The 23,655-nt window shown below is 47.9% G+C and overlaps 1 protein-coding gene and 1 long non-coding RNA gene across 3 annotated transcripts in view; both read left to right on the forward strand.

Moving 5' to 3' along the window:
• PLPP4 (phospholipid phosphatase 4) overlaps nt 1-20,829 on the forward strand; it is a 127,990-nt gene extending 107,161 nt beyond the window's left edge. The window contains exons 3-4 of one of the 2 annotated variants that reach the window (XM_058697956.1): nt 8,825-8,995; nt 20,280-20,392. In XM_058697956.1, the coding sequence (XP_058553939.1) occupies nt 8,825-8,950 (126 nt within the window). In that variant the 3' untranslated portion in view covers nt 8,951-8,995; nt 20,280-20,392. Of the gene's footprint in view, nt 1-8,824; nt 8,996-20,279 lie in introns of both variants that reach the window. The other variant, XM_058697955.1, reaches the window with a different exon arrangement.
• LOC131493471 (uncharacterized) lies at nt 9,014-10,958 on the forward strand. Its single transcript, XR_009252692.1, has 2 exons — nt 9,014-9,737; nt 9,993-10,958. It is a non-coding gene; the product is annotated as an uncharacterized LOC131493471 (long non-coding RNA).
• Nucleotides 20,830-23,655: the final 2,826 nt, after the last annotated feature.

Here is a 23,655-nt window from a genome sequence, read left to right on the forward strand (position 1 = left end):
GGGTCAGAATGCCCATCTAGGTCCACCCGGCTGTGCTACAGAGCACTTCTCACCTGCGTTTATTAGATCCTACCTCCATCTCTGATCTGCTATAGGTTCTCAGTTAATTTCATATTTCTGGAGTCTCAGGTCCGCTTGGCCACCTGGCTCCCTACAGTGGGTCAAGATGGTTTTCTCCATCCCTCTGGAGCAGTCCAGTGGTGTTGACTTCAACAGTCCCAGGCTCAGCCTACCTTCCGCAAGGTGGTTAGGGTCTACCCAGTCTCCTCTGGTCTAACAGACAGCTTTCAGTTTCTCATCAGCACACTAATTCTTGTTAAGTCTTAGGGCTGATGGTGCTAGAGTTAGCAATTCTGTCTGAAGCTGACAGGCACTGTGATCATGCCTAGTCACAGACAGTTCTACCACAGGGTTGAATGACTTGAAGCCCTGGATTGCAGATAACTGAGGCGGTTTTTACAGCCCAGTTCTATTTCCTCCTTGGAGCTTCCCTTGTTTTTCCCAGTTTTCCTCTCACAAATAAAACTTCTCCAGGGCAAGAACGGGGTCTTGTGCATCTTCCTATCGCTATGGCCCAGCAAAGTCCCTGGATCCGAGAGGCCATTAATAAATATGCGTTGAGAGAGTTAATGAAGGAATGGATGGCAATAACATACCTTTGGGCTCAGTCCTTTCTTCATTCAGCGCATGTCTATTGGGGCCAGTCAGTTTGTAAGAGTATACAGATGTGAGGGTGAAGAAGGTATTGTAAGTCCTGCCCTCATGGAGGTCATAGTCTAGTGGGATCTATGTCTACCGGGTTATAAAAGCAAAGCAAAGCACTTATGTATAGATGCTTCCTAAGATAAATCAGGACCTAAGTCTTTTCACCTAAGTCATCTAGTTGAGCTGATTGATACTTTTGAGGCTCTGTTGAATTATATTTGTCATGATGAACTCTTGTTCTTAAAAGAAATTTTAGAAGAATCGTTGATTGATGTAAGATTCAAAAGATTTCAGGGATTTTGAGAGTTCTCTTTCTTCCAGCAAAAATAGACTTTTTTGTTGCCTCCTGCATCAGAGCAGAGTAATCTCAGTTGTTCCTGAACTGGGGAGAGGCAGGCTGTTTTAAAAATCACAGTGTGTCCTGAGTCTCTTCTGTGGTTTTCATCAAAATTGACCCTTGAAATTGTAACTCTGGTTGGGTTGTTAAATCAGACGCGAATGATCATCTGCCAATAATTTCAGGCGAAATAAATAGCTGTCATTCCTTAAACTCTGCGGAATGGTTTTAGGCTACAGATGCACTCTCGATCCACATTCTCACAAAGATTTGTGGTGATCTTCTTTCTTCTTTTTTTTTTTAAGTAAAATCTCTTAACCAATAGCTTAGAATATTAATGAATCTCACTTGTCCTAAAATAGAAAACAGAGCAGGCATCTTGGCTAGGCTGAACTGTAAATTGAGAAACTAGGGATTTGGGGCCATGGGGACATTAGAGCAGATTCTAACACAGTGAAGCTTGTTACTGTGGAATCCTAGGAAAAAAGCTACATGATGGGTCACTTAGCATGGGGGCATGGCCTCCTGGCTCTCCGATCCTCTCATCTGAGAGCTTCAGGCATTCCTCAAAGTGGGATCAGAAAGATATATCCACTGACTCATCTCACTGAGTCTTCAGGTTTGTTCATCTTACCAGCTAAGATCATTTTATCTCCGCTGAGAGCCTTGGAGGCTGCAGAATTGTAACAGCCTGAATACCCAGCCCCAGAATTCTCTCCAAGCAAGCATGCAGTTATATAACTAAAGAGCTGCAGATGACAAAGTAGACTTGGGGAAGGCTTCTCTTGCAGAATGGACCATTCCTGTGCAAGGCAATGCACAGCAGCTGCTGCTGTAGCCAGCAGGCTTAGGCAGGAGATGGCTTGGGGGCAGGTGCTACACGAAGCATGTTACAGTTCCTCGTTAACTGACTTGCAAGATCACTTTGTAAGTCGAGTGCTGCAAATCCTATTGCACAAACAAGGAACCGGAGACCCCAAGAGGTGAGCTTCTATGGGAGTTAAGTGGCAGAGCCGAACACCACATGGGTTTGCCTCAAAAGCCCGCACTCTTCAACAGCACACAATACAGCCTTTCCTTAACTTATGATGGGCTTATGTCACGATAAGCCCGTGGTAAGTTGAAAATACCATTAAGTTGAAAATGCACTGAATGCACCTGACTTAGTAAAACCTCATAGCTTAGCCTAGACCCCCCCCTCCCCACTCCACTCCCCTTGAATGTGCTCAGAACACTTATATTAGTCTACAGCTGGACAAAATCATCTAACACAAAGCGTATTTTGTAATCAAGTGTTGAATATCTCCCGGGATTTGTTGAACACTGCACTGAAAGTGAAGAACAGGATGGCCGTGTGCCGGTTGCTTGCTCTGGGGAGCGCTGGGCTGACCGGGCGGCGAGCATCACGAGGGAAGATCATATCGCATGTCACAAACATGGGGAAAGGACAACATTGAAAAATCAAAGTACAGTTTCTACTGAATGCATATCTCTTTCCCACCATTATAAAGTCAAAAAAATATAAGTTGAACCATTGTAAGTCGGGGACTGTCTGTAGTCCCTGCTGTTGAATGGATTGTCTAGTCCCCAAATCCCCTGCCTAGCTTAAAATGGTGTTGCTGTTGGTTTAAACGAAAATCATTGCGGGGCGCCTGGGTGGCTCAGTCGGTTAAGCGTCCGACTCCGGCTCAGGTCATGATCTCGGGGTTTGTGAGTTCGAGCCTCGCATCGGGCTCTGTGCTGACAGCTCAGAGCCTGGAGCCTGTTTCAGATTCTGTGTCTCCCTCTCTCTCTGACCCTCCCCCGTTCATGCTCTATCTCTCCCTGTCTCAAAAATAAATAAACGTTAAAAAAAAATAAACAAAAATCATCGCAAACTCAAGTGCTTCTTTGCTGTGGTGTGGGGAGCAGGGACAAGTTGACTTGTAATTTTCAGCTCAGGCTTCGAGGGTCATTTAACAGTAGACCACTGGTGCTGGAAGGCAGCGGTCAGGTGAGCCATCAGACCAGTAGTCTGTGGATCCTGCCCTGTTGGCCCACACACCAGGCTCACTTGGTCTGCACCGTCGTAATTTTTGATGAGTTGTTCATATTTTAAAATGGAGACATTTACCGTCAACTTCGGGATTTCCCTCCTGTGCTAGAAGATCGAAACTTCTAGGAACACAGAGCCCACGTCTCTACGTGGCAGACACCGGCTGCTGTACAGGGAAGGCTGCATCTCTAAACAGGCAGGTGTTCTCCCATTTTCTCCAGTCCTCCCCACTCCCAATTGTCGCTCAGTAGTGAGGCCAGGTGTTAGTTGGCATTCACCATCACAATGAGCCGTTGATTTTTTCAGAAAGTGAAGTGTTTCTTATCTGAGTATCTAGCAACAGTAGAATAATAAAAGACAGACCAGGAAGGTTTTCTGCTGCACAAAGTCACCTCTAATATCCAACTACTTTACTCATGTTTCCTCTCTGACCTGGTGGCCCCTGTGGTTCAGTCTCTCATTTTACAGAGCAAACCGAGGCCCAGAGAGGGAAAGTGACTTGCCCAGGCTCGTGTATTCAGTTAATGGCAGAGCCACGGTGAGAACCCAGATCTCTGCCAGCTGCACTGTCCTGCTTGTAAGGAGTGTGCAGGTTTGTTCCCACGTGCTGCTTTTGGATGGTCTTGTAGAGATGGTCTTGTAGGGGTGCATTCTCCTCAAAGCACCTTTCAGTATTAAGATTTATTCAGCCACCTGGTCTTGCCCTTCTCTGTCTTGAAAAAGAAAATACTAACACTTTGAGCATCATAAAATGGAAAATTTGTACAGATGACCTCATCAGGGTGCAATTCCATTTTTGGTGCCAGGAATGATCAGTTTGGGAGAAATTTATTAAAAAGGGCACAAATGGAAAGCACAACATGAAAAGCAGGATCTGTCCCCTTGCTTCTTATCTCATTTATTTTGAAAGATTTTTCTTTTTTTTTTTGGGGGGGTGCCAGTTTTATTTCTTGCAATCATTGGGGTCCAAAGGTCTTCCACTTGGTTTAAAAGTCAACTGGGGAGGAAAGGCAAGCCACATTATTTCATCTAAGCTAGCTAAATAAATAGAACTTTCTTTGCAAAGGGAGACTTATAAACCTATGGCAATTCACCTGTGTAGCCTGGGAGAAGAATCAGTGATTCCTTTTCAAAATCACCAGGCAGGCAGAGAGCCCTGTTCAGGGGATGTGCCTCGCGTCACGTCCTGGACGGGCAGCTTGTATTGTGACGCTTTGCTTATCTCCTCTCATTGACCACAGCCAAGCGAGCATTGAAAGCGCCAGAAACAGGGTCGGGAAATCATCCTCTCTCATCTGCTTCCTAGTTTAGAGGCTCCAAGAACATCTTTGCTTTTCACAGCCAGATCAACATATAAATATTTACAATCGACTATTTCCAGCTAAGAAAACCCGCCACGGGCTCTGAAAGCAAGGGGTGTATGCTCTATCCCATAGATTGCTCTGTGTGTGTGTGTGTGTGTGTGTGTGTGTGTGTGTGTGTGTGTGTGTGTTCAGACTTTGGAAAGTGAATCAATTCAGAGCCCCCAAGGACAGGTAGAGTCTCAGTATCCCCTTGCCCACTGGCTTGGGAGTGTTCTGATCATATTTCTGTTATCCATAATGTTAGCAAAATATGAACGCATTTACCCTATTCTATGATCGTCATCTTCTGAAATGTCCACAGCCTTGAAAGCTCTGTTCTCAGCTCCATTCCTTAATCATGCTAGAAATGGGGGCGATGTCCAAGGGGAAGGGCAGACAGAATGCACAGGGTGTCACCTGTTCCACATGAGCACGAAAGGCTGTCCAGCCCTGCAGTGTCTCAAAAGTGCACGTTTCTTTGAGAGAATAGGGTGTTGGTTGCTTGGCTAGCCTTGGAAAGCATTTCTTTAAAAACTTCCCAGTTTTGTTTTTCTCCCAGTCAAATTGAATCTGAGCCTTGGGGAGCCCCAGGATCTCAGGGCTGGAAGGCTCCCAGAAGATTACATTCTCATCACAAACCCCCAGCCTCACAGGAGGCAGTGCAGAACAAAATGTGGGATCACATGAGTTCAGTGTGATTTCGCAGAACCTGGTTCTTATCCAGACAACTTTTGGAAAAGCAGGAATGCAAAGTGGCCATAGTGTCCGTGGTTCAGATGGGCCTCCCTGGCCGCAAGGTGGAGCCCCAGAAGCTCTCTGCCAAAGGACGTTCTACTGGCTCAACCGCTGTATAAATGTCACTGAGAAAGCGACAAGCATAAAAGGTTTAGCATGAAATTGGAGCCTGCCATGTCACCTAGCAAAGCAATGGCACACAGCGCTGCTTTAAAAATACTGCCCGGGGGCGCCTGGGTGGCTCGGTCGGTTAAGCGTCCAACATCGGCTCAGGTCATGATCTCACAGTTCATGAGTTCAAGCCCCGCGTCAGGCTCTGTGCTGGCAGCTCGGAGCCTGGAGCCTGCTTCGGATTCTGTGTCTCCCTCTCTCTGTGCCCCTCCCTCACTTGCACTCTGTCTCTCTGTTTCTCAAAAATAAATAAACGTTAAAAAAATTTTTTTTAATTAAAAAAAAATACTGCCCAAAGGCCCAGTAGGATGTGTGGAAGAAGAGCAGAGGCTGCTGGGTGGCCAAGGATCTGGACTGTGGAGCCCAGCCTTTAACGATATGCCTTGGAATGGCTGCTCCTTTTCAGAGACGCAGACACTCCAGCACTCCCGAGGGCTGTAGCATGAGTCCCATGACATGGGACAGAGGTCATTTTACCTGCCTGCCGAAGACTGGGTCCCAGCCCACCACTGCTGAAGCTGGCCAAATTTGAGTTCCTGGGGGACAGGGAGGTGGTCCAGTGTAGGCTGAGGGTCTGGCCTAGAGCCACCCACCCCAGTTCTTGACCTTGGAGGGTTTTCAGCAGCCCCTTCCCTTGCCCATCTTGTGCCTCGAGGCATTGACTGCCTGAGCTGGGACATGTCCGTCGTAAAGTCTCCAAACCAGTTTTTTTTTATGGAGACACATACAAACTCCTGCTCATCATTCCCCTCGTACTCGTTGACTTTTTTGTTTTCCGTTTCTTTTCCCAAGAGATGCCAGTTTGGCAGCACGTAGAGCTGCCTCTCTGATTGAAATCTTGGAGACTTTCATCCGTAACTTCACACAGCCCCAGGGCAGTTCTTTTAGGCTCCTGCGCTCAGTGTAATCAGCCAGATAGACTTGCTACACTGTCTGGTTTGAATAAAGTCCATTACTCGCCTGTAAGAATTCAGGATGAGGCCAGTACCCACCAGAGACAACTGTCCAGCATCTCCCTCCTACTCTGGGACCTCAGGGGAGAGTATAAATGAATAGAAGAAACAGCAGTGTGGGCAAGGACAGGAAATTAAGAACCCATTGTGCTTGAGAGAATGGTAGCCAAATGGGGCCACCTTGGAATGTCCATGAATCACTTAAAAACCTTCCACCCCAGCAAAAATGTAGAACAGGCCTGGACAGTGAAGCCCCTTACGTATTCTCATTTCAAACAGAATATTCAGTATGTATTGGCACTGCTTTGTTGTTTATTTAAGTGCTAATCATTATTCAGAAATGTTTAAGTGCTTCATTTTTATTCCTGAGATAAATCTGATTTAATAGTATGTTTAAAAGGGGGGGGACCCTCTTCCCTTCTTTAATTTGGTTGAAAACATTCTGCTTTGGCATAGGCTTGCGTTCGTACCTGGGGGATCCCTTTTAAGAAGACACATTGTTATCAGAGATAATTTGGTAAAGCTGCCGTTCATTTATTTTTACGTGATTATCTTGAACCTACAATTGGAGGTCCTGCTTTTTTCATTTAATGTACCATAAGTGTCGTCTGTGGTGCTGTATTAGTGCCGTGATTTCCTGGGTGCATCGTAGTCCACTGAGTGGAGGTATCTCGGTTTGCTTATCTGTGCTTCTGTGTTCATCACCTTCTCCTTTTCTATAATTATGAGTAACTCGACCAGAATATCTTCTAGAACACTCCATATTCTTGTATGACTCTTAGAGATGTGTTATAAAGAGGATGACTGTGTTTCAGGCCAGGCCTTCTCAGACTTGAGGGTGCACGTAGGTCACTTATGGACCTTACAAAATGCAGAGTCTGGCTCAGCGGGTCTGGGCAGGCCTGATGTTCTGCATCCGTAACAAACTCAGGGCTTCTGCTCGGGCTTCGGGCAGTCTCTCAAAGTCACCGGCATCCTGGCATCCGGAGTGTTTGCAAGTCCCGGTTTTACCAAGTCCCTGTGTGGGCTAGTTACCAAGGAGCTCTGCCCCCCAGGAACATTGTCCCAGCAAGAGGAACGTTTTGATTAGGCTGGTGTCTGGAGAAGGCAGGGGCTGCGGCTTCCACGATAGCGCCCTAAGCACAATCCTGGCTGACGTTAGAATGACTTGGGGAGTATGCACGTACACACTCCCACACTCACGTTTACTCACACACATACTCATACGTATATATACATACACACTCACATTCACATATACACACGTATATATACACACACTCATAATATACACATATACCCCTACTGACATGCACACACTTACACAACACACACACACAGTTGCACACGTGCACACATACACCCTCGTACATATACACATACATGTTTGTATACACTCACACACTTACACTCACATATTCACACGATTCACATATACGCACACACTAATACATACACACATATGTACATACATCCTCACACACAGCACCTATACGTACACACTCATATATATGCATACACTCCCACCTACACATGCACTCTTGCACACTCACACTCATACACATGCTCCAGACCAGTAGACCATCACCAACAGGATATCTGGCAGCAAGACCTGGCGACCAGTATTTTGTAAAGCTTCCTAAGTTTTTCAGGTGACTCCATGAACAGCCAGGGGGTGAGGGCCATTCTTGTAAACCCACAGAAGACCCCCTCTAAACCTCACTGAGTTCCAACTGTGTTTTAAACCTGGCTGGATGAAAAGTTTGGGGATTATATATGCTACACCCGACCTCCACGCTTTTGACCATGGGCTTGGCATAGTCAGGAGTGGTCTTTGCAATTCTAAGTATCAATAACCCTAATTTCTAGACGAAAACAAGGCATTTCTCATCGCCGTCTTCTCCATCAGACGCATCCCACGCAGCTCCATCTCAGTGAACGCCACCAAGCCCCAAATCCCTTCCTTTTCCTCACCCTTCCGATCCAAGCAACCATCACGGTCTTGTGTTCCATGCACCATGTTTTCCTTATGGAACTCAACGCATTATATTAAAATTCTCTCTTAACATGGCTATGTCTTTCAACCAGACCGTGAGCCCCTTGACACGGAGAAAGGATCTGATGCGCTTTGTTGTTCCGCCACCTAGAGTAGTGCTCATCTAGCACACAGTAGATGCCCATTAAATCATTGTTGAGTGAGAGGAAGAGAAAGAAAGAAAGAAAGAAAGAAAGAAAGAAAGAAAGAAAGAAAGAAAGAAAGAAAGAAAGAAAGAAAAAGAAAAGAAAGAAAACAAAAAGAAAGAAAGAGAGAGAGAAAGAAAAGGAAAAGATTTTGATCGCACACAAGCCTGGAAAGCCACTCTGGTTGTTAAAAGTTTCATACCAGCGTGGTTCTAGCAAGAGCACAGATTGCCTAGATGGTGCCTGGTGCCAGCATGCCTTGGCCCTGGGGCGCACAAGATGGTAGATAGGATGCCCGGTGTGTGCCGCGTCCCTGCCACCGTTACCGCCCGCTGGAGTAACACCTGCTGTTTCTCTTTGGCAGTTGCCTTTTCTGGCCTTGGCTTCACGACGTTCTACTTGGCTGGCAAGCTGCACTGCTTCACTGAGAGTGGGCGGGGGAAGAGCTGGCGGCTCTGTGCCGCCATCTTGCCCCTATACTGCGCCATGATGATTGCCCTGTCCCGCATGTGTGACTACAAGCATCACTGGCAAGGTGAGTCCCTGCCCGGGGCCCGTCCCCATGGTTGTCTGACACCGTCCTGCAGGGATGGGTATAGCAAGGCACCTATTCAGGGAGAACCAAGCTCCCACCGTCAGACCAGAGGAGGCTGAAGTAACAGGAGCTGCAGTTTTCAAGAAAACCTGCCTGTTCAAAGGAGCTCTGACCTTCATGCTGCCCTTGCTGGGTACAGACTCGGAGCCCCACCATCTCCTCCGTGCTCAGGTCCTGCCGGGACGGCAGACCCGCGGCCTCAGACCCAACTGTGATTTCCCTGCCAGATCACTTGCCTCAGCCTGCAGACTTAGTGCCAGGTGATTTGGGGCTCCCGTCACATCTCACATCTGTCACGCAAGGACGTATTTCTCACCACGGTGACACTTCCAAAAGATGTGTCCAGCCCGGGCATCCGTGCCAGCCACGTTCTGAGCAGCTGCTCCAAGGATGTGGTGAAGCTTACCTATACATACGACTCCTGAAATACCCGAGAAGAGTGAAAATGACACAAAACAGGTGAGGGACTGGAATAAGACTAAACCACGCCGTCTCCTCCTACAGATAAGCTGCAGCTCACAGCCTACACCTGCCACCGCAAACAGGGAGCAGACACAGAGGTGATGTCCAGAGGACGTGGGGTGGCCAGGAGCGCAGGATCTAGGGCCGTGTTTCCTGCCGGGCAATCCTCACACCACCTGGAGCAGGCCACCCTGAGTTGGGAGGCCGACTCTGGGGGTAGGTCTTTTTTTTTTTTTTTTTTTTTTTAATTTTTTTTTTTTCAACGTTTTTTATTTATTTTTGGGACAGAGAGAGACAGAGCGTGAACGGGGGAGGGGCAGAGAGAGAGGGAGACACAGAATCGGAAACAGGCTCCAGGCTCCGAGCCATCAGCCCGGAGCCCGACGCGGGGCTCGAACTCACGGACCGCGAGATCGTGACCTGGCTGAAGTCGGACGCTTAACCGACTGCGCCACCCAGGCGCCCCTGGGGGTAGGTCTTGAGTGGTGGCCAGGAGTCTGCGTTAGCATGCAAGTCTGTTGTTTCTGATGAAGTCTGAGGAGCTTTGGGGAGGAGCGCCAGTGTGTCAGCTTTAAGCAAACTGAATTATATGTGCCCCAAACCAGATTCCCCATCCGTGTGGCTTTCCACGATTGGCCTGGGGCTTGTCCCTCCTCTTCTTGCCCGGTTCCTGCTGCCACCAGGCGGTTCCCCTCCTCCTCCTTTTCTGTCTCTGCTGCCTGTGGTTCTGTGCCCTCCTCACCTCATCTAGCTATTCATTCCAGTGGTCCTGAGGCAGCAGATGAGGCCAGAGGTGAGGGGGGCTCCTAAATGGACATCTTCTCTGGATTCTCTTGCTCCTTCCCCAACCTCAGCTCCACCCACCACCCTCCTAGAGCTCGCACTCTGGGCTTCATGAGCCTCTAGCAGCAGCTTGGAGCTGGGAGTGAAGAGTGTAGGGGAAACAGAGGCTGATGCGTGGTCTGGACAGGTAGATGCATCAAGTGCAGTTCAGGGTCTTGAGGCCCTCCTGATGGGGAAGCCACTAGGAGCCATAATGCTGGGTCCTGCGCCCTCCCTTGTGGTCTACTTTTATCGATGACTCGGATGAAGTTCTGGATAGCACAGAGCTACATCATGGAAGGGAAACAGAGAGAGAGAGTCGCTGAGTCAACAGCAGAAGGGCATGCCCACGGCGCCCGGGAATATTTTCCAACAGAATCATTGTTGTCCAGATGATGAGGGCATTTCCCCAGGGTCCTTGTGGGTCAAGAACATCATGGCCTGGATGGTGTCTTATGGACTGCTTTTCATTTATATCCCTTGCAAACTGAAGTTTCTTCTTCTGAACTTGGAAACAATAACCCCCAAATATTTCACATGCTATTTCACAGACTGAATGAAATAATGAATCTGAATGTACTTTGTAAGTGAAAACATATTACACAAATGCAAATTGGTATTGTTGTCTCTTCGTGCATTGTTTCTAAAGAAGGATATGTTGTGTTGCCCAAACAAGTGATTTAGAGGCAGATGTATTTTTGGAACATGGTCTATTTCTTTTAAAATTTAAATCCAAGTTAGTTAACATATAGCATAATAATGGTTTCAGGAGTAGAATTTAGTGATTCATCACTTACCATGTAACACCCAGTGCTCATCCCAACAAGTGCCCTCCTTAATGGCCATCACCCATTTAGCCTATCCCCCCAGCCAACACCCTTCCAGCAATGCTGTTTGTTCTCTGTATTTAAGAGTCTCTAATGGCTTGCCTGCCTCTCTGTTTTTCTTATTTTTCCTTTTCTTCCCCTATGTTCATCTGGCATGTTTCTTAAATCCCACAAATGATACTTATCTTTCTCGGACTGACTTATTTCGCTTAGCATAATACATGCTAGTTCCATCCACATTGTTGTAAATGGCAAGATTTCATTCTTTTTCATCACTGAGTAGTATTCCATTGTGTGTATGTGTATGTATACACACACACACACACACACACACACACACACACACACTGCATCTTCTTTATCCATTCATCAGTTGATGGCCATTTGGGCTCATTCCATAATTTGGCTATTGTTGATAGTGCTGCTATAAACATTGGGGTGCGTGTGCCCCTTTGAGTCAGCATTTTTATATCCTTTGGAATGTGCCCAATCCTGTCTGATCTCAGAAGCTAAGCAGGGTCAGGCCTGGTTGTGCTTGGAAGGGAACGTGGTCTATTTGTAAGCTATGAATCCTTGGCGTGCACGTTTATTCAGTCACTTTGGATTTGAGAAACAATTAAGGGTTTCATGATGGAATAGACCGCTGCTTCATCTTGGAAGGCAGGAAGAGCCTTCATGCAGCAATCTTGTCCTGAAACCCGAAGACGTGAGGTTGGCCTCTCTGAAATAGTTTTGGTCCTCATGACCTTGGTATGGCTGGTGCGTCATGGAAGGATGAAGACTCACAGTCCTAGGCTTTGTCAAAGTGGTAGACTCATGACGCAGCTGGTGCATCGAAGGCCTGCTGGCATCAGGGCTTCAGACCCATCTCATCCACCTGGCACACAGAGGGACTTGGAGCAGTAGAAGGAGGATATTAATGCTCTGTGGGCTGATGGGCAAGTGAAGCAATAGAATTTACGTTCCACGACGTTTAGGGCCACACCTGAGGGGCAAAGCAACCTGTCATGGTAGACCTCCATGGCAGTCAGGCAAAACTGAGTGTACATGGTACATCGATGTCCATTGGTACAGGTCATTGCTGTGGGTCAAGTACCAGTTCACCTGTGCCATCATCTGTTCAACTGCTACCCCTAGAATTAGCCAGGAGAGGACTGTGCCCTTCCTTGGATTCTTTAATGGGCTCTGAAACAAGTCCGGTTCATTTTACCTGAACTCCCCTTTATGAGGCCATCTGTCACTCTCTACACCAGTGGTCTCAACAGAGGGGTGACTGCTGTACCTCCCAGGGAACACTTAGCAATGTGTGGAAGTTTCTTTTTGTACAGCTGGGGGTGGTGGTAATGGTGATTGCTCCTGGCACCTAGTGGGGGGAGGCCAGGGACGCTACTAAACATCTTACAATGTACAAGATCATGTCTTCCTCACAACAAAGACCTATCCAGCCCCAGATGGCTGCTGCTGAGGTCGAGAACCCCTCATCTACGGTGTACCTCAGCCCCCTGCTTTTTCCCCCTTATTATATGTTAAGAAGCAGTAGTGTTCGAGGTGCCTGCATGACTCAGTCAGTTGAGCATCCAACTCAGGCTCCATGCTGAGGGTGGAGCCTGCTTAAGATCCATTCATTCTCTCTCTCTCTCTCTCTCTCTCCCTCCCTCTCTCTCCCTTCTTCCCTCCCTCCTTCTGTCTTTCTCCTCCTCTCACACACACACTCCCTCTCCCCGCTCTGTCTCTCTAAAAAATAAAGTAGCAGTGTTCAATGAGTGGGAAATTTTATTCAGTAAACACTCACTTATTAAGGGAGTAATCAAGGAGGCCTCCAAGGTTTCCAGCTTGGAGAAGGGATAGACAGTGTGGGGGTGGCTGTTTGAGGCAGGATTCCTGATGGAGATAAATAGGTTGTTGTTTTTCTTCACAGACTGAGCCTGCCCAGTGACCATGGGCAGGGGCCGTCCATTATGATGGGAATTCACATGGAGCCCCATAGGCACCAGCAAAACATGAATTTCTCTCATTATAGACTTTAGTTAACAACATTAGTATGATGAGATTTTTACGAGTCCATTTCAATTTTGATTTATACAACCGTGCCTAATGGAGAAGTACGTCCAGTTACTCAATTACATATTCTTATCCAATATAGCTCATAATCCCAAATGCCTTACTCTTTTCATCATCATTGTTGTTTTCTGTTGTCAACACCCTTCTTGTCTTTTCTGTCTTCCCAGCTGCACTCTAAATATACCAGCCTGTTGTTTTATTAAGTGAAGAAAATGGAGGGCACGGGCCATGGCAGGAAGGGGCACGTGAAACATTTAGCAGGACTTTTTCAGAAATAAAACCAGCTAGATGGGTAGCAAATCTGTGTGTGGCTGAAGTTCTCCGTGTTTTGTGACATGCTGGCTTCCAGGTCAACTGGAAGCTACAGAGTTTTGTGGGTGATGCTAACTATAAAACCCAGCACCTCGTAAAGAGGTTTACCTTTGTGATTAGTCATGTGTTTTCAAGAGTTAAAATTTATGGAATTCCCATGCTAAGAAAAATATATGTGGAAAAAAATATAAAGAAGGAGAAGAGCATCTTACTGAACTTCCTTCTGCCTCAACTCATAGTGTTGTGTGTTCATGTTTTCTAGTCAGTGAAGTATGACAGCTGGGAGTGGCAGGAATTATAGTTTGTTATGTGAATGGGCATAATACGCTGCCCTCAAATTCCTGTATCTGGATCCAGGCTTTCCTTATGTGACTCCACCTTTGGGGGTAACCGACACTGGTTTCTTTAGTTGTAATGTCATTCTCAGCAGCCCTGCTTACTTGTATGGTGTTTCGTTCTAAGAAAGAGCATCTCCCTCTGAATGAAATACAGGAAAATGGGTCTCCAGGGGAGAAAGGGCCCTTCATTCCCAACCAGCCCAAGTTAGAAAGCATCCTTGTCAGTCACGGATGCCATATTTGAGCGGGCTGAAGTTTTCAAGATGGCTGCCACTGCCTTCACGACATTTCCCTTACTGGGCTGTGAAGCGTCTGTGATTTGAAATGAATTTTTGTGTAGTTACCAGACTTGAGGTTATTAGATGTGAAGATGAGGTGGTTGGGAGGTGGGGGCACTTTGCTGGACTATTCAGGTGTCACACTAAAAAGTGAGGCAGAGGCTGCTACCTCTGCCCCCCATCCCCCACATACACATAGTTGAGGGATACACGCTCTTAACCATTTGTTTCCTTGGGCTGTCAGAAGCAGTCTCTGAGCAAAGTGACTTGAAAAGGACCCCTTGGAACTATATTACTATTCCTACCAGAACCCCACCAGCCTTCCATAGGACAGAAGCACTGATACTCTCCCATGCGTATCCTTGGTCTGGAGTGAACTGATCTCAGCTCCTTTTCCCTCCACTGTCGGCTACCCTCTGTAGTGGGGTCTGCATTCACATTCCTCATCAGCTGCTGAACGTTGGTCGGGGTCTGGGAGCCTCCAATCCTCAATGGCTTATGAGTCTGCCCATCTCTGTCTTCCTACCCTCGCTGCCCCGTAGGAGGGCTGGGCAGTCTGCAGCCCCAAGTCACCCTGCTCCCTCCCATCAGAACCCACTGGACAGCGTTTGGGCCAGGCCAAAGGGAGTGTGAGTCAGGGCCTCCAGGTTAGCCCTGGCCTTCCCCTGTTGTTCAGGTCCCGGGGAAGATGGATGGTGGCTGCTCAAAAAGGCTCACTGATAACCTTGCTTTACTTCACTCCAAGGAATTCTTCCCCCCTCTGCTTTCTCTCACTGTCTCTGGTTTCTCTTATGGGCTCTGTCTTCAAAATATTTCTAGAATCCAACTTCCTCTGTAGATGTGGCTTGTTCCCTTCCCCCTCCTGACCTTGACTCAAGCATTACATTCTGGCTGAGGACGTCTTGTGATGGTCACTCTGGTGATTTGGCAGCCCTTCCTCCGAGCTTCCTAGCGCTCTCATCTTGCTCATTTATCACTGCCTGATGAACTAAGTAGTTTATTATGTATTGATTATTGTCTGTCCTTATCCACTAGACCAGAAGTCTGCAGACTTTTTCTGTAAAGGGTCAGATAGTAAATATCTTAGGCTTTAAGTAGGCCATACACTCTCTGTCCCAGCTCCTGGATTTGGCTGTAGCAGTGTGGAAGCAGCTATGGACAATATATAACTAAATAGTTGCCCTAGTTTGTGGACTCTGCACTGGAGTCTGATCTCCATGTGGGCAGAGATTTTTGTCTCTTTCGTTGGCATGGCACATGGTGGGTACTTGTGTTAGGTTCCTAGGACTCTTGTAACAAAGTGCCATAAACTGAGTGGCTTAGAACAATAGAAAGTGTCTCACAGTTCTTTCTGGAGGCTAGAAGTCCAAAATCAGGGTGTGAGAAGGGCCACACTCCTGCTGACACCGGTAGGGTAAGATCCTTCCCCTCTTCCGGCTTCTGGTAGCCCCAGATGCACCTTGGCTTATGGCAGCATAATTCCAATCTGTGCCCCCAGTGTTTTCCTTGTGTTTCTTCACACTCTCTTCCCTTCTGTGTGTCTGTCTTTGTGTCCAAATTTACCCTTTTACCAGAACACCAGTCATATTAGGTTAGGGCCCGCCCTCATGATCTCCTTTTAACTTGATGACCCCTACACGGACTCTGTATCCAAATAAAGTCACATTCTGAAAACTGCAATGAGGACTTCAACATATCTTTTTTTTTTCCCGCAGGGTGGGGAGCCACCAGTTCAGCTCATAACAGTGTCCAGTAAATGTGTTGAATGAATGAATGAATGAATGAATGATATTAACTAAATCATGTTCCTTTCTTACCAGTACCATGTTTTTCTTCACACTGGTTTTATTAAAATTAACCTTTCCTCTGCAAGTTCTTTTCCTTTAAAAATTAACCAAACAATTACACCTTAAACATTCACTCATTCATTCATCCGGCCTCTTGTGCCTGTGTGCTGGGCATGTCCCCCACGGGAGGTGTGGTACTGAGGGAGACCACACCGCGGCTGTCAGCATACGGATGGAACACGCATCCTCTGTGCTCTGAAAGTTCTTTCTTAGAGACTCAAAGTCACAAAAACGGGAAACTTCATTCCACAAGTCCATTGTGGCAGAATGGCAGAAATTGTCATGTGGGCTTGTTGAGTTTGTCAGAGCTAATTTTTACCCTGGTATCCTGGGTCATACAGCCCAAGGCATACAAGGGCCCAAGTGAGGCCAGCTTAGTGAGCTTGGATGTTGCCATGGCAACAGAGAGATGTGTTTGCTCCCCCAGGGGGCTTGACAGTGCATCTTCAGAAGCCTTTCTGCTTATTTGTGCCAGACCAAGTGAGCACGGCCAGGATGTCCTGGCACTTCCATTTGCCAGACCCAGAGAGAGCCTGTCCTGTTCTTTGACCTCATGAGAAGGGGGTGGGGGCCCATTTTATGAGTGGGAATCATATCCAGGTTGCCTGATTTCTACCACCGTTGGAGCCCATCTGGTGTTGCTTCCCTCCCCCGACTTTCTAAAGAGTTTTGTTGACGTATGATTCATAACTTGTAGTTCATTCCCTTTAAAGTGATTTTTAGTATGTTCAGAGTTGTGCAGCCATCACCACTATCTAATTCCAGGAAATTTTCTTCACCCCAGAAAGAAACCCCTACCCCAGCTTCTGGCAACCACTAATCTTCCTTTTTTTTCGATGGACTTCCTTATTCTGGGCATTGTGCATTCATAGAACCACAGTATATGTGGCTTTTTGTGGCTGGTCATGTCGATTCTCTAGTGCGTCTTGTCAGTGCTGTTCAGCACATGTCCATTCACCAAACATTTACTAAGAACTGCTGGCCCCTTGGAAACGAAGATGAGGGAGGTTGTCAAGGGGAAGTCAATACTGGGTGGTGGGTATAGGTTAAGAAGTATGCACACACGGCAGCCCAGAAAGCCCGTGGGGTCCCCGCTCCTTGCTGAGTGTCCGTATTACCTGAGGGTATGTGAATACCTCACGGTCAACTTAGTTTTTTTTTTTTTTTTTTTTTTTAATTTTTTTTTTTAATGTTTATTAATTTTTTGAGATAGAGAGAGACAGAGCATGAATGGGGGAGGGGCAGAGAGAGAGGGAGACACAGAATTGATAGCAGGCTCCAGGCTCTGAGCTGTCAGCACAGAGCCCGACGTGGGGCTCGAACTCACGGACCGCAAGATCGTGACCTGGCTGAAGTTGGACGCTTAACCGACTGCTCCACCCAGGCGCCCCTCAACTTAGTTTTCTTAATATTTGTTTTTGTGAGAGAGACAGAGCACCAGTGGCGGAGGAGCAGAGAGAGAGGGAGACAGAATCTGAAGCAGGCTCCAGGCTCCGAGCTGTCAGCACAGAGCCCAACGTGGGGCTCGAACCCATGAACCGTGAAATCATGACCTGAGCCGAAGTCGGACGCTTAACCGACTGAGCCACCCAGGCGCCCCTTATTCTTTTTAAGTTTATTTATTTATTTTGAGAGAGCAAGTGTGAGCTGAGAGGGGCAGAGAGAGGGAGAGAGAGAATCCCAAGCAGGCTCCATGCTGTGAGCATGGAGCTGGACACAGGGCTCGAACTCACAAACCGTGAGATCATGACCTGAGCCAAGATCAAGAGTCAGTCACTTAACCAACTGAGCCACCCCCCAGACACCTTCCTGCCTTTTTTTTTTTTTTTTTTTTTTTGAAGTTGGAATACCTCATGGTCGTATGTCCTGCAGGATTACGAAGACACCACCAGGTAAAAGATAATCCTTCTCTCAGGTACCCAAATTTGCCAAGCCCCTTCCTTCTTTCCTCTGCCTGGAAGACTGCAGGTGCCCTCCCTGTCTCCACTGCCCACTTCCCCCCGGGTCACGCCTACTTATCCTGCACGGCTGGCCCGTGGGCCATGTCCTTGGTGAGACTCCCCCGGTCCAGACCAGCCCAGGCTACTCCACTGGGCGATCTCACAGACCCTCACTTCTCCTTCATGGCATATGGCACAGCGGCAGCTCACTGATAAGGCTGTCACTGTTTAGTGTCCATCCGGCTCCTTAGGACTGTGGATGTGTACATTGTATTCAACCTCGTGCCCTGGGACCAGACGTCACGCCTGACCCCTGATACCTGTGCAGCACATACACATGACATTGATGCTGAGTAAAGAGACTCCAGTATTTCGTACTTCAGGGACATGGAGATTCATGCATTCCCCTTTCGAACCCTCTGGTCCCGTGCTACCATAGTTAGGGTAAAATCCATCCCAAGTGGTTTTTCCCTTAATAAAGGCCTGTTTGTCTGCTGCCCGCTTTTCTGTCAGCACATGCCCTACAGGACGTGAGTGTTGATTTCATCAAAATACCAATAACCCACTCGAGGCACTTGATGTCAGTCTCCCTCATAAAGTAAGTCCTTTTTTGGCCCTTGTTCACCACCTTTGTAATAAAGCCCCAGATGGCTTGGCTGAGAAGGCGGCTTGGCTGAGAAGGCGGCTTGCCTAGACCTTGCGTTGCCCTTATTTTTTCTAATGACTCTGGCGGACCTGTGATACCCCTGTCCGCTCTTTCAACGAAATGGGAAGACAGCATGGCCGGGACTTGCCACTCGCCTTGCCGTCAGCCTAGGGCACCCATACTCAGAACGATTCGATGTCCTGTGGACAATGGTGTACCCAGGGGGATGCTGCGCCCCGGAAAATGGAAAGCCAAATGACATTATCTGTGGGTTTTGTTATTTGGTCCGTTCAGCAGTCAGAGGCTCAAATGCAGATGTCCTGGGTCATTTCAGACCCTGATAAAAATAATGCCCCCGCGGGGCTCTTCCCTGGGGTTAGAGGAAACACAAAACAATAGTGCCAACTCTCTGACCTTGAGCCCTTGAGTCCTGGCACATTTTTAGAGGCTGCCGGTCACAGGCAATGTGAAGAGCTTCTCCTTTTGAGGAACTTGATTTAATTCCGTTAATTATGCCTTGTGACCCCACTCAGGAATTCACGATGCTGTCTGCCTATAGGAGGTGTGTGCAGTCCAACAAGATGGTAAACGCGGAAGTGGAAACCCCCAGGCAGCCTCCGGAAGGGTCTGGGGTCTTTTTGGCAAGAATAATCTATAGACACAGTTTAAAGTGCAACGCACATGCATACACACACCAAATGAGGGTTGTTGGGGTGGGCTGCATTCATGGGGTCGCTGTGGATCATCAGCTGAATGCCTTCTTTTTTTTTTAATTTTTAAAAAAATTCTCATGTTTATTTTTGAAGGAGAGAGAGAGACAGTGCGAGCAGGGGAGGGGCAGAGAGAGAGGGAGGCACGGAATCCCAAGCAGGCTCCAGGTTCCGAGCTGGTCAGCACAGAGCCCGACATGGGGCTCGAACTCATGAACCAAGAGATCGTGACCTGAGCCGAAGTGGGACGCTTAACTGACTGAGCCACCCAGGCACCCCCAGCTGAATGCCTTCTTAGCAAGGGGGCTGCCCCAATCGTGTAGGTACCTGTTCTGCCTGTAGATGGTTTTTTGTGGGGTTTTTTTTTTTTTTTTTTTGCCTCCTCTGTCCCCCTCGGCCCCTCAACTTGACGAGATGTTAGGGGGATTGGGATTCTCACACCAGAGATCTGTTGAGTCGGCGATCCTGGTGTGTCATAAAATGTTTTCTTCACTTTGTGACTCAGAAGGTTCATTTCTTCCCTGGAAAATCACTTCCCACGAGGCAGAGACTGCCTGCTCGACGGGTGTCTGTAACACGCCAGCGATTCTGCAGGTCTCTAGTGGAAACTTGCAGAAGAACCAGAAATCACAGGTATCTAGATCCTGTAGAGGTGGCTGGACTCCTTCCAGAATCTAGAATTGATTTCGAAATTCGAGAATGCAAATCTGAGTTCCTGCGGTGCTCAAACGCATATTAAAGACATCGGAAGGAATCAAGTGAACATTTTAAAGGGATCTTTAAGTTCTAGATGTGAAAAGATCTGGAGAGGCCACCAAGATCTGTACCTCTAGCATGATTTCTCTTTCTTGTGGTCTTTCAGGGGGTCCGGCAAGCAAACCAGTCACCGCAGCAGGTGGGAAAAGCGCTTTCTGGAAAACGTAACTGGCCACATACGAATGAATCGTAACACGTGTCTCCCGTTTTGCTCTTTCTGCCTAGATTCTTTTGTGGGTGGAGTCATTGGCCTCATTTTTGCGTACATTTGCTACAGACAGCACTACCCCCCTCTGGCCAACACAGCTTGTCACAAACCGTACGTCAGCCTCCGAGTCCCGACGTCGCTGAAGAAAGATGAGCGGCCCACAGGGGACAGCGCGCCCAGCATGCCTCTGGAGGGCATCACCGAAGGCCCCGTATGACTGCGGTCTCGGGAGGATGGACGCTGAGCCCAGGGCACACTCTTCCACCCCGGCATCACAACGCAGTAGGAGAGGTTTTCTGTAGTGTGTTTTTCATCAACTGTTCCTCAAAGTTATCCCTCTGCTTCCATCTGGCCGATGGCATTCCTGCTACTTTCAATGTCTCCTTTCAACTTTCTTGAGTTTGCAAAGGAAGGACGCAGGGACAGTCTCTGAGAGACGTGGGGAAGGAGGCTGCCAGGGGAGGGTGGGTGCAACTCGGTCCATTCCTTTGTCCTCAGTGTTTGCTGTAATAGCCACCGTCCTGTGTTTTCATGGTCGTGAAACGTAATAAAGCCTCCAAGCTGGAAGACGTGGTGTCAGCTGTCCAGGGCAGCAAAAGTCATTCCAAGACGTGGTGTGTTTCACAACTGAGGCCAGCGTGGGCAGCTGGTCCAAAGCCAGCTCTGGCTGTAGGTCATTCCAGGTGCTGAACTTGGAAACTTTCTGAAAGGTCAGCCTATCATAGCAGACGTCTCTGAAATGGAGCTGAAGCTTAGGGCTCCTGTCTTAGTCTTTCCAGGGTTCTTCTTCTTCTTTTATTTTTTTTAAGTTTATTTATGTATTTTTGAGAGAGAGAGAGAGAGAGAGGGAGCAAGCAAGCAAGGAGCAGAGAGAGGGAGAGAGAGAGAATCCCAAGCAGGCTCCACGCCCTCAGTGCAGAGCCTGGTGCGGGGCTCGAACTCACGAATCGTGAGATCATGACCTGAGCCGGAGTTGGATGCTTAAAGGACTGAGCCACCCGGGCGCCCCTCCTGGGTTCTTAAATCATTGAATTTAGAAGGAAATGAGGTGAACGGCTTCACACAAGTGACTTCACCCAGTATAGTGAAAACAGAGATGCCTGAGCGCCAATATGGAGAGGGGGTCGCTGCAGTTGTCTGAGGGCTGGCGAGCACCAGATCCTTTCCAGGGGATGGCCGGGTGACCTCTGGCAGTAAGAAGCAGCTTCAGGGTAGGACCTTTCCCCTTGAGGACCCGAGTGTGGCAGGACTCTGCCAGAAGGTCTTCTTTAAACAGCGGCGTGTTCCCCCCTCCTGTCTGGCAGGTGGCATTTCCACATGACGGGGCTCCGGTAGAAAGCACCGGAACAGAGTCAAGAATGCCCTGTTTTAGCTCAGCCAGCCGAGGACCTTGGCCATCCGAGGGCAGACCGTGCTGCTCCTTGGCCAGTTTGTTCTTTTCAAAGCAGTGAGCCTTCCCTCCATTCGGTTCTGCTCAGACGCACCCCGCAGTTCTCCCGGTTCCTGGGCCTGCTGCGAAGGGGTGCGTCTTTGATGACTAAAGACTGACACTTTGCAGCAGTTGCAGTAACAGACTGCCTCTGTCTGCAAAGACTCGAGTGGCTGTACAAATTATCACCCGAGCAGCTCTGGGCTGAGTGTGCCAGTTAGAACCATCAGGATGTTTTCGATTAGCTGTCTATACTGTGAGCTCAGCCCCCGGGTGCACATACCGCCTTGTGAAGACCTTTTACAAATGAGCCCCTGTGCAGCCCTCTCCAGCTGCGGTCCTTCCAAATTGGGGTCAGCACAGAGCCGTGGGGTGACCCTCCCGTTGTGAGGTGGGGTGGGGGTAGGGAAGGCTTGAGTTGCCTTTCATCCACAGCCAGACTCTTGATTTCTAAAAACCACGGCAGCTACGCTCACAAGCAACTCAGAAAACACATGCGATATACTTTAGAAGCGAAACCATAGCAATCTATATGACATGATTTAAAATCCGGGGCTAAAATTCATGTAAAATTAGGAAATCAAATAATCTGATTCAACTAAGTGTTTACAATCTTCAAAAATATAGTCACAAATAACAGTGCAAGAGAAGGATCCTTTGATGCTATTAAAAAAAAAGTTATGGTTCATATATATATATTTTTTAACGTTTTATTTATTTTTGAGACAGAGAGAGACAGAGCATGAACAGGGGAGGGGCAGAGAGAGAGGGAGACACAGAATCTGAAACAGGCTCCAGGCTCCGAGCCATCAGCCCAGAGCCTGACGCGGGGCTCGAACTCACGGACCGTGAGATCGTGACCTGAGCTGAAGTCGGATGCTTAACCGACTGAGCCACCCAGGTGCCCCTCATATACTTCTTTGATTCTGTAGTTACCAGAGCTCTGCTTAACAGGTGGGACAAAAGTGAGAGTTACACTTTACTACTGATGACTTCAAATGCTGGGCCATGAAATGGAAATTTAATGTAAATAACTTACATTTACAGATAAATGGAAGGATTCTGAAAAGTAACAAAGAACAGAGCACTGTTAATGCTGGTAATTGAAGGGAAAGTCCTACCCCAGGCCGTGTAAAAGCTTTCATGAAATTATAAAGTTACAAAGGACGTAATGATGTGAAGCTGTGGCAGGATTCTTAGAAGCCATAACGAACCGCGTACGTTCACAAAAGGCCGGTGTTTTTGTGGATCCACACATTTTAATTTCATGCTCTATTAACATGAAGGAAAAATAACACCATAAGGCACTAACGAAGTGGCCGTGAATGAAGGCACTTCTGCGTGCCCCTGACCCCTTCTGGGTGTGAGGGGTTACTAATGTAGGCGCTCTGGCAAAGCAGGTCGCACACAGCGCAAGCAGTCAGAACCCATCCTGGCGGCCGTGGTCTGTGAGACCTTTCCTTCCTTCCCTAGTGAACCTGCTCAAAGTCCAATTAGAGATCAGCAGGCACAAGGTCAGACACCTGGAGGCAACAGGGGAGGGAATGGAGTGAGCAGGGCAGGAGGGAGGCAGGGGAGGAAGCCGAGCCCAGCTGAAGAGCACCCACCCCAGGTAGAAGGTGGCAGGGTCTCTTTAGTTCCAGATTGCTGCCAGGTAGGAAGGCGAGCCCACTGCCGGATCTTCTGATTTTTCAAGAGAAGTTCGGAATCTGCCTTCTTATCTAAAAATGCTTGATTTTACATCACATAGCTGTGTCTGCTGAGATCCTTTAAGATGCAAATAATAAAATACCCAGTTGAAAGCAAGTTGACCAAAGAGGGTTTATTAATATTATAGATAATAAGAAATTGGGAAGTAGGTGGTCTCAAAGGCCTCCAGCCCTTTCCATCCTCCTGGTCCACTATCTTCAGGATGTCGGCGATACCCCCCTCATGATCACAAGGTGGCTGCTGTATCCCCAGGA

This window comes from Neofelis nebulosa, chromosome 13 (assembly GCF_028018385.1).
Source record: "Neofelis nebulosa isolate mNeoNeb1 chromosome 13, mNeoNeb1.pri, whole genome shotgun sequence".
Classification (NCBI taxonomy): domain Eukaryota; kingdom Metazoa; phylum Chordata; class Mammalia; order Carnivora; family Felidae; genus Neofelis; species Neofelis nebulosa.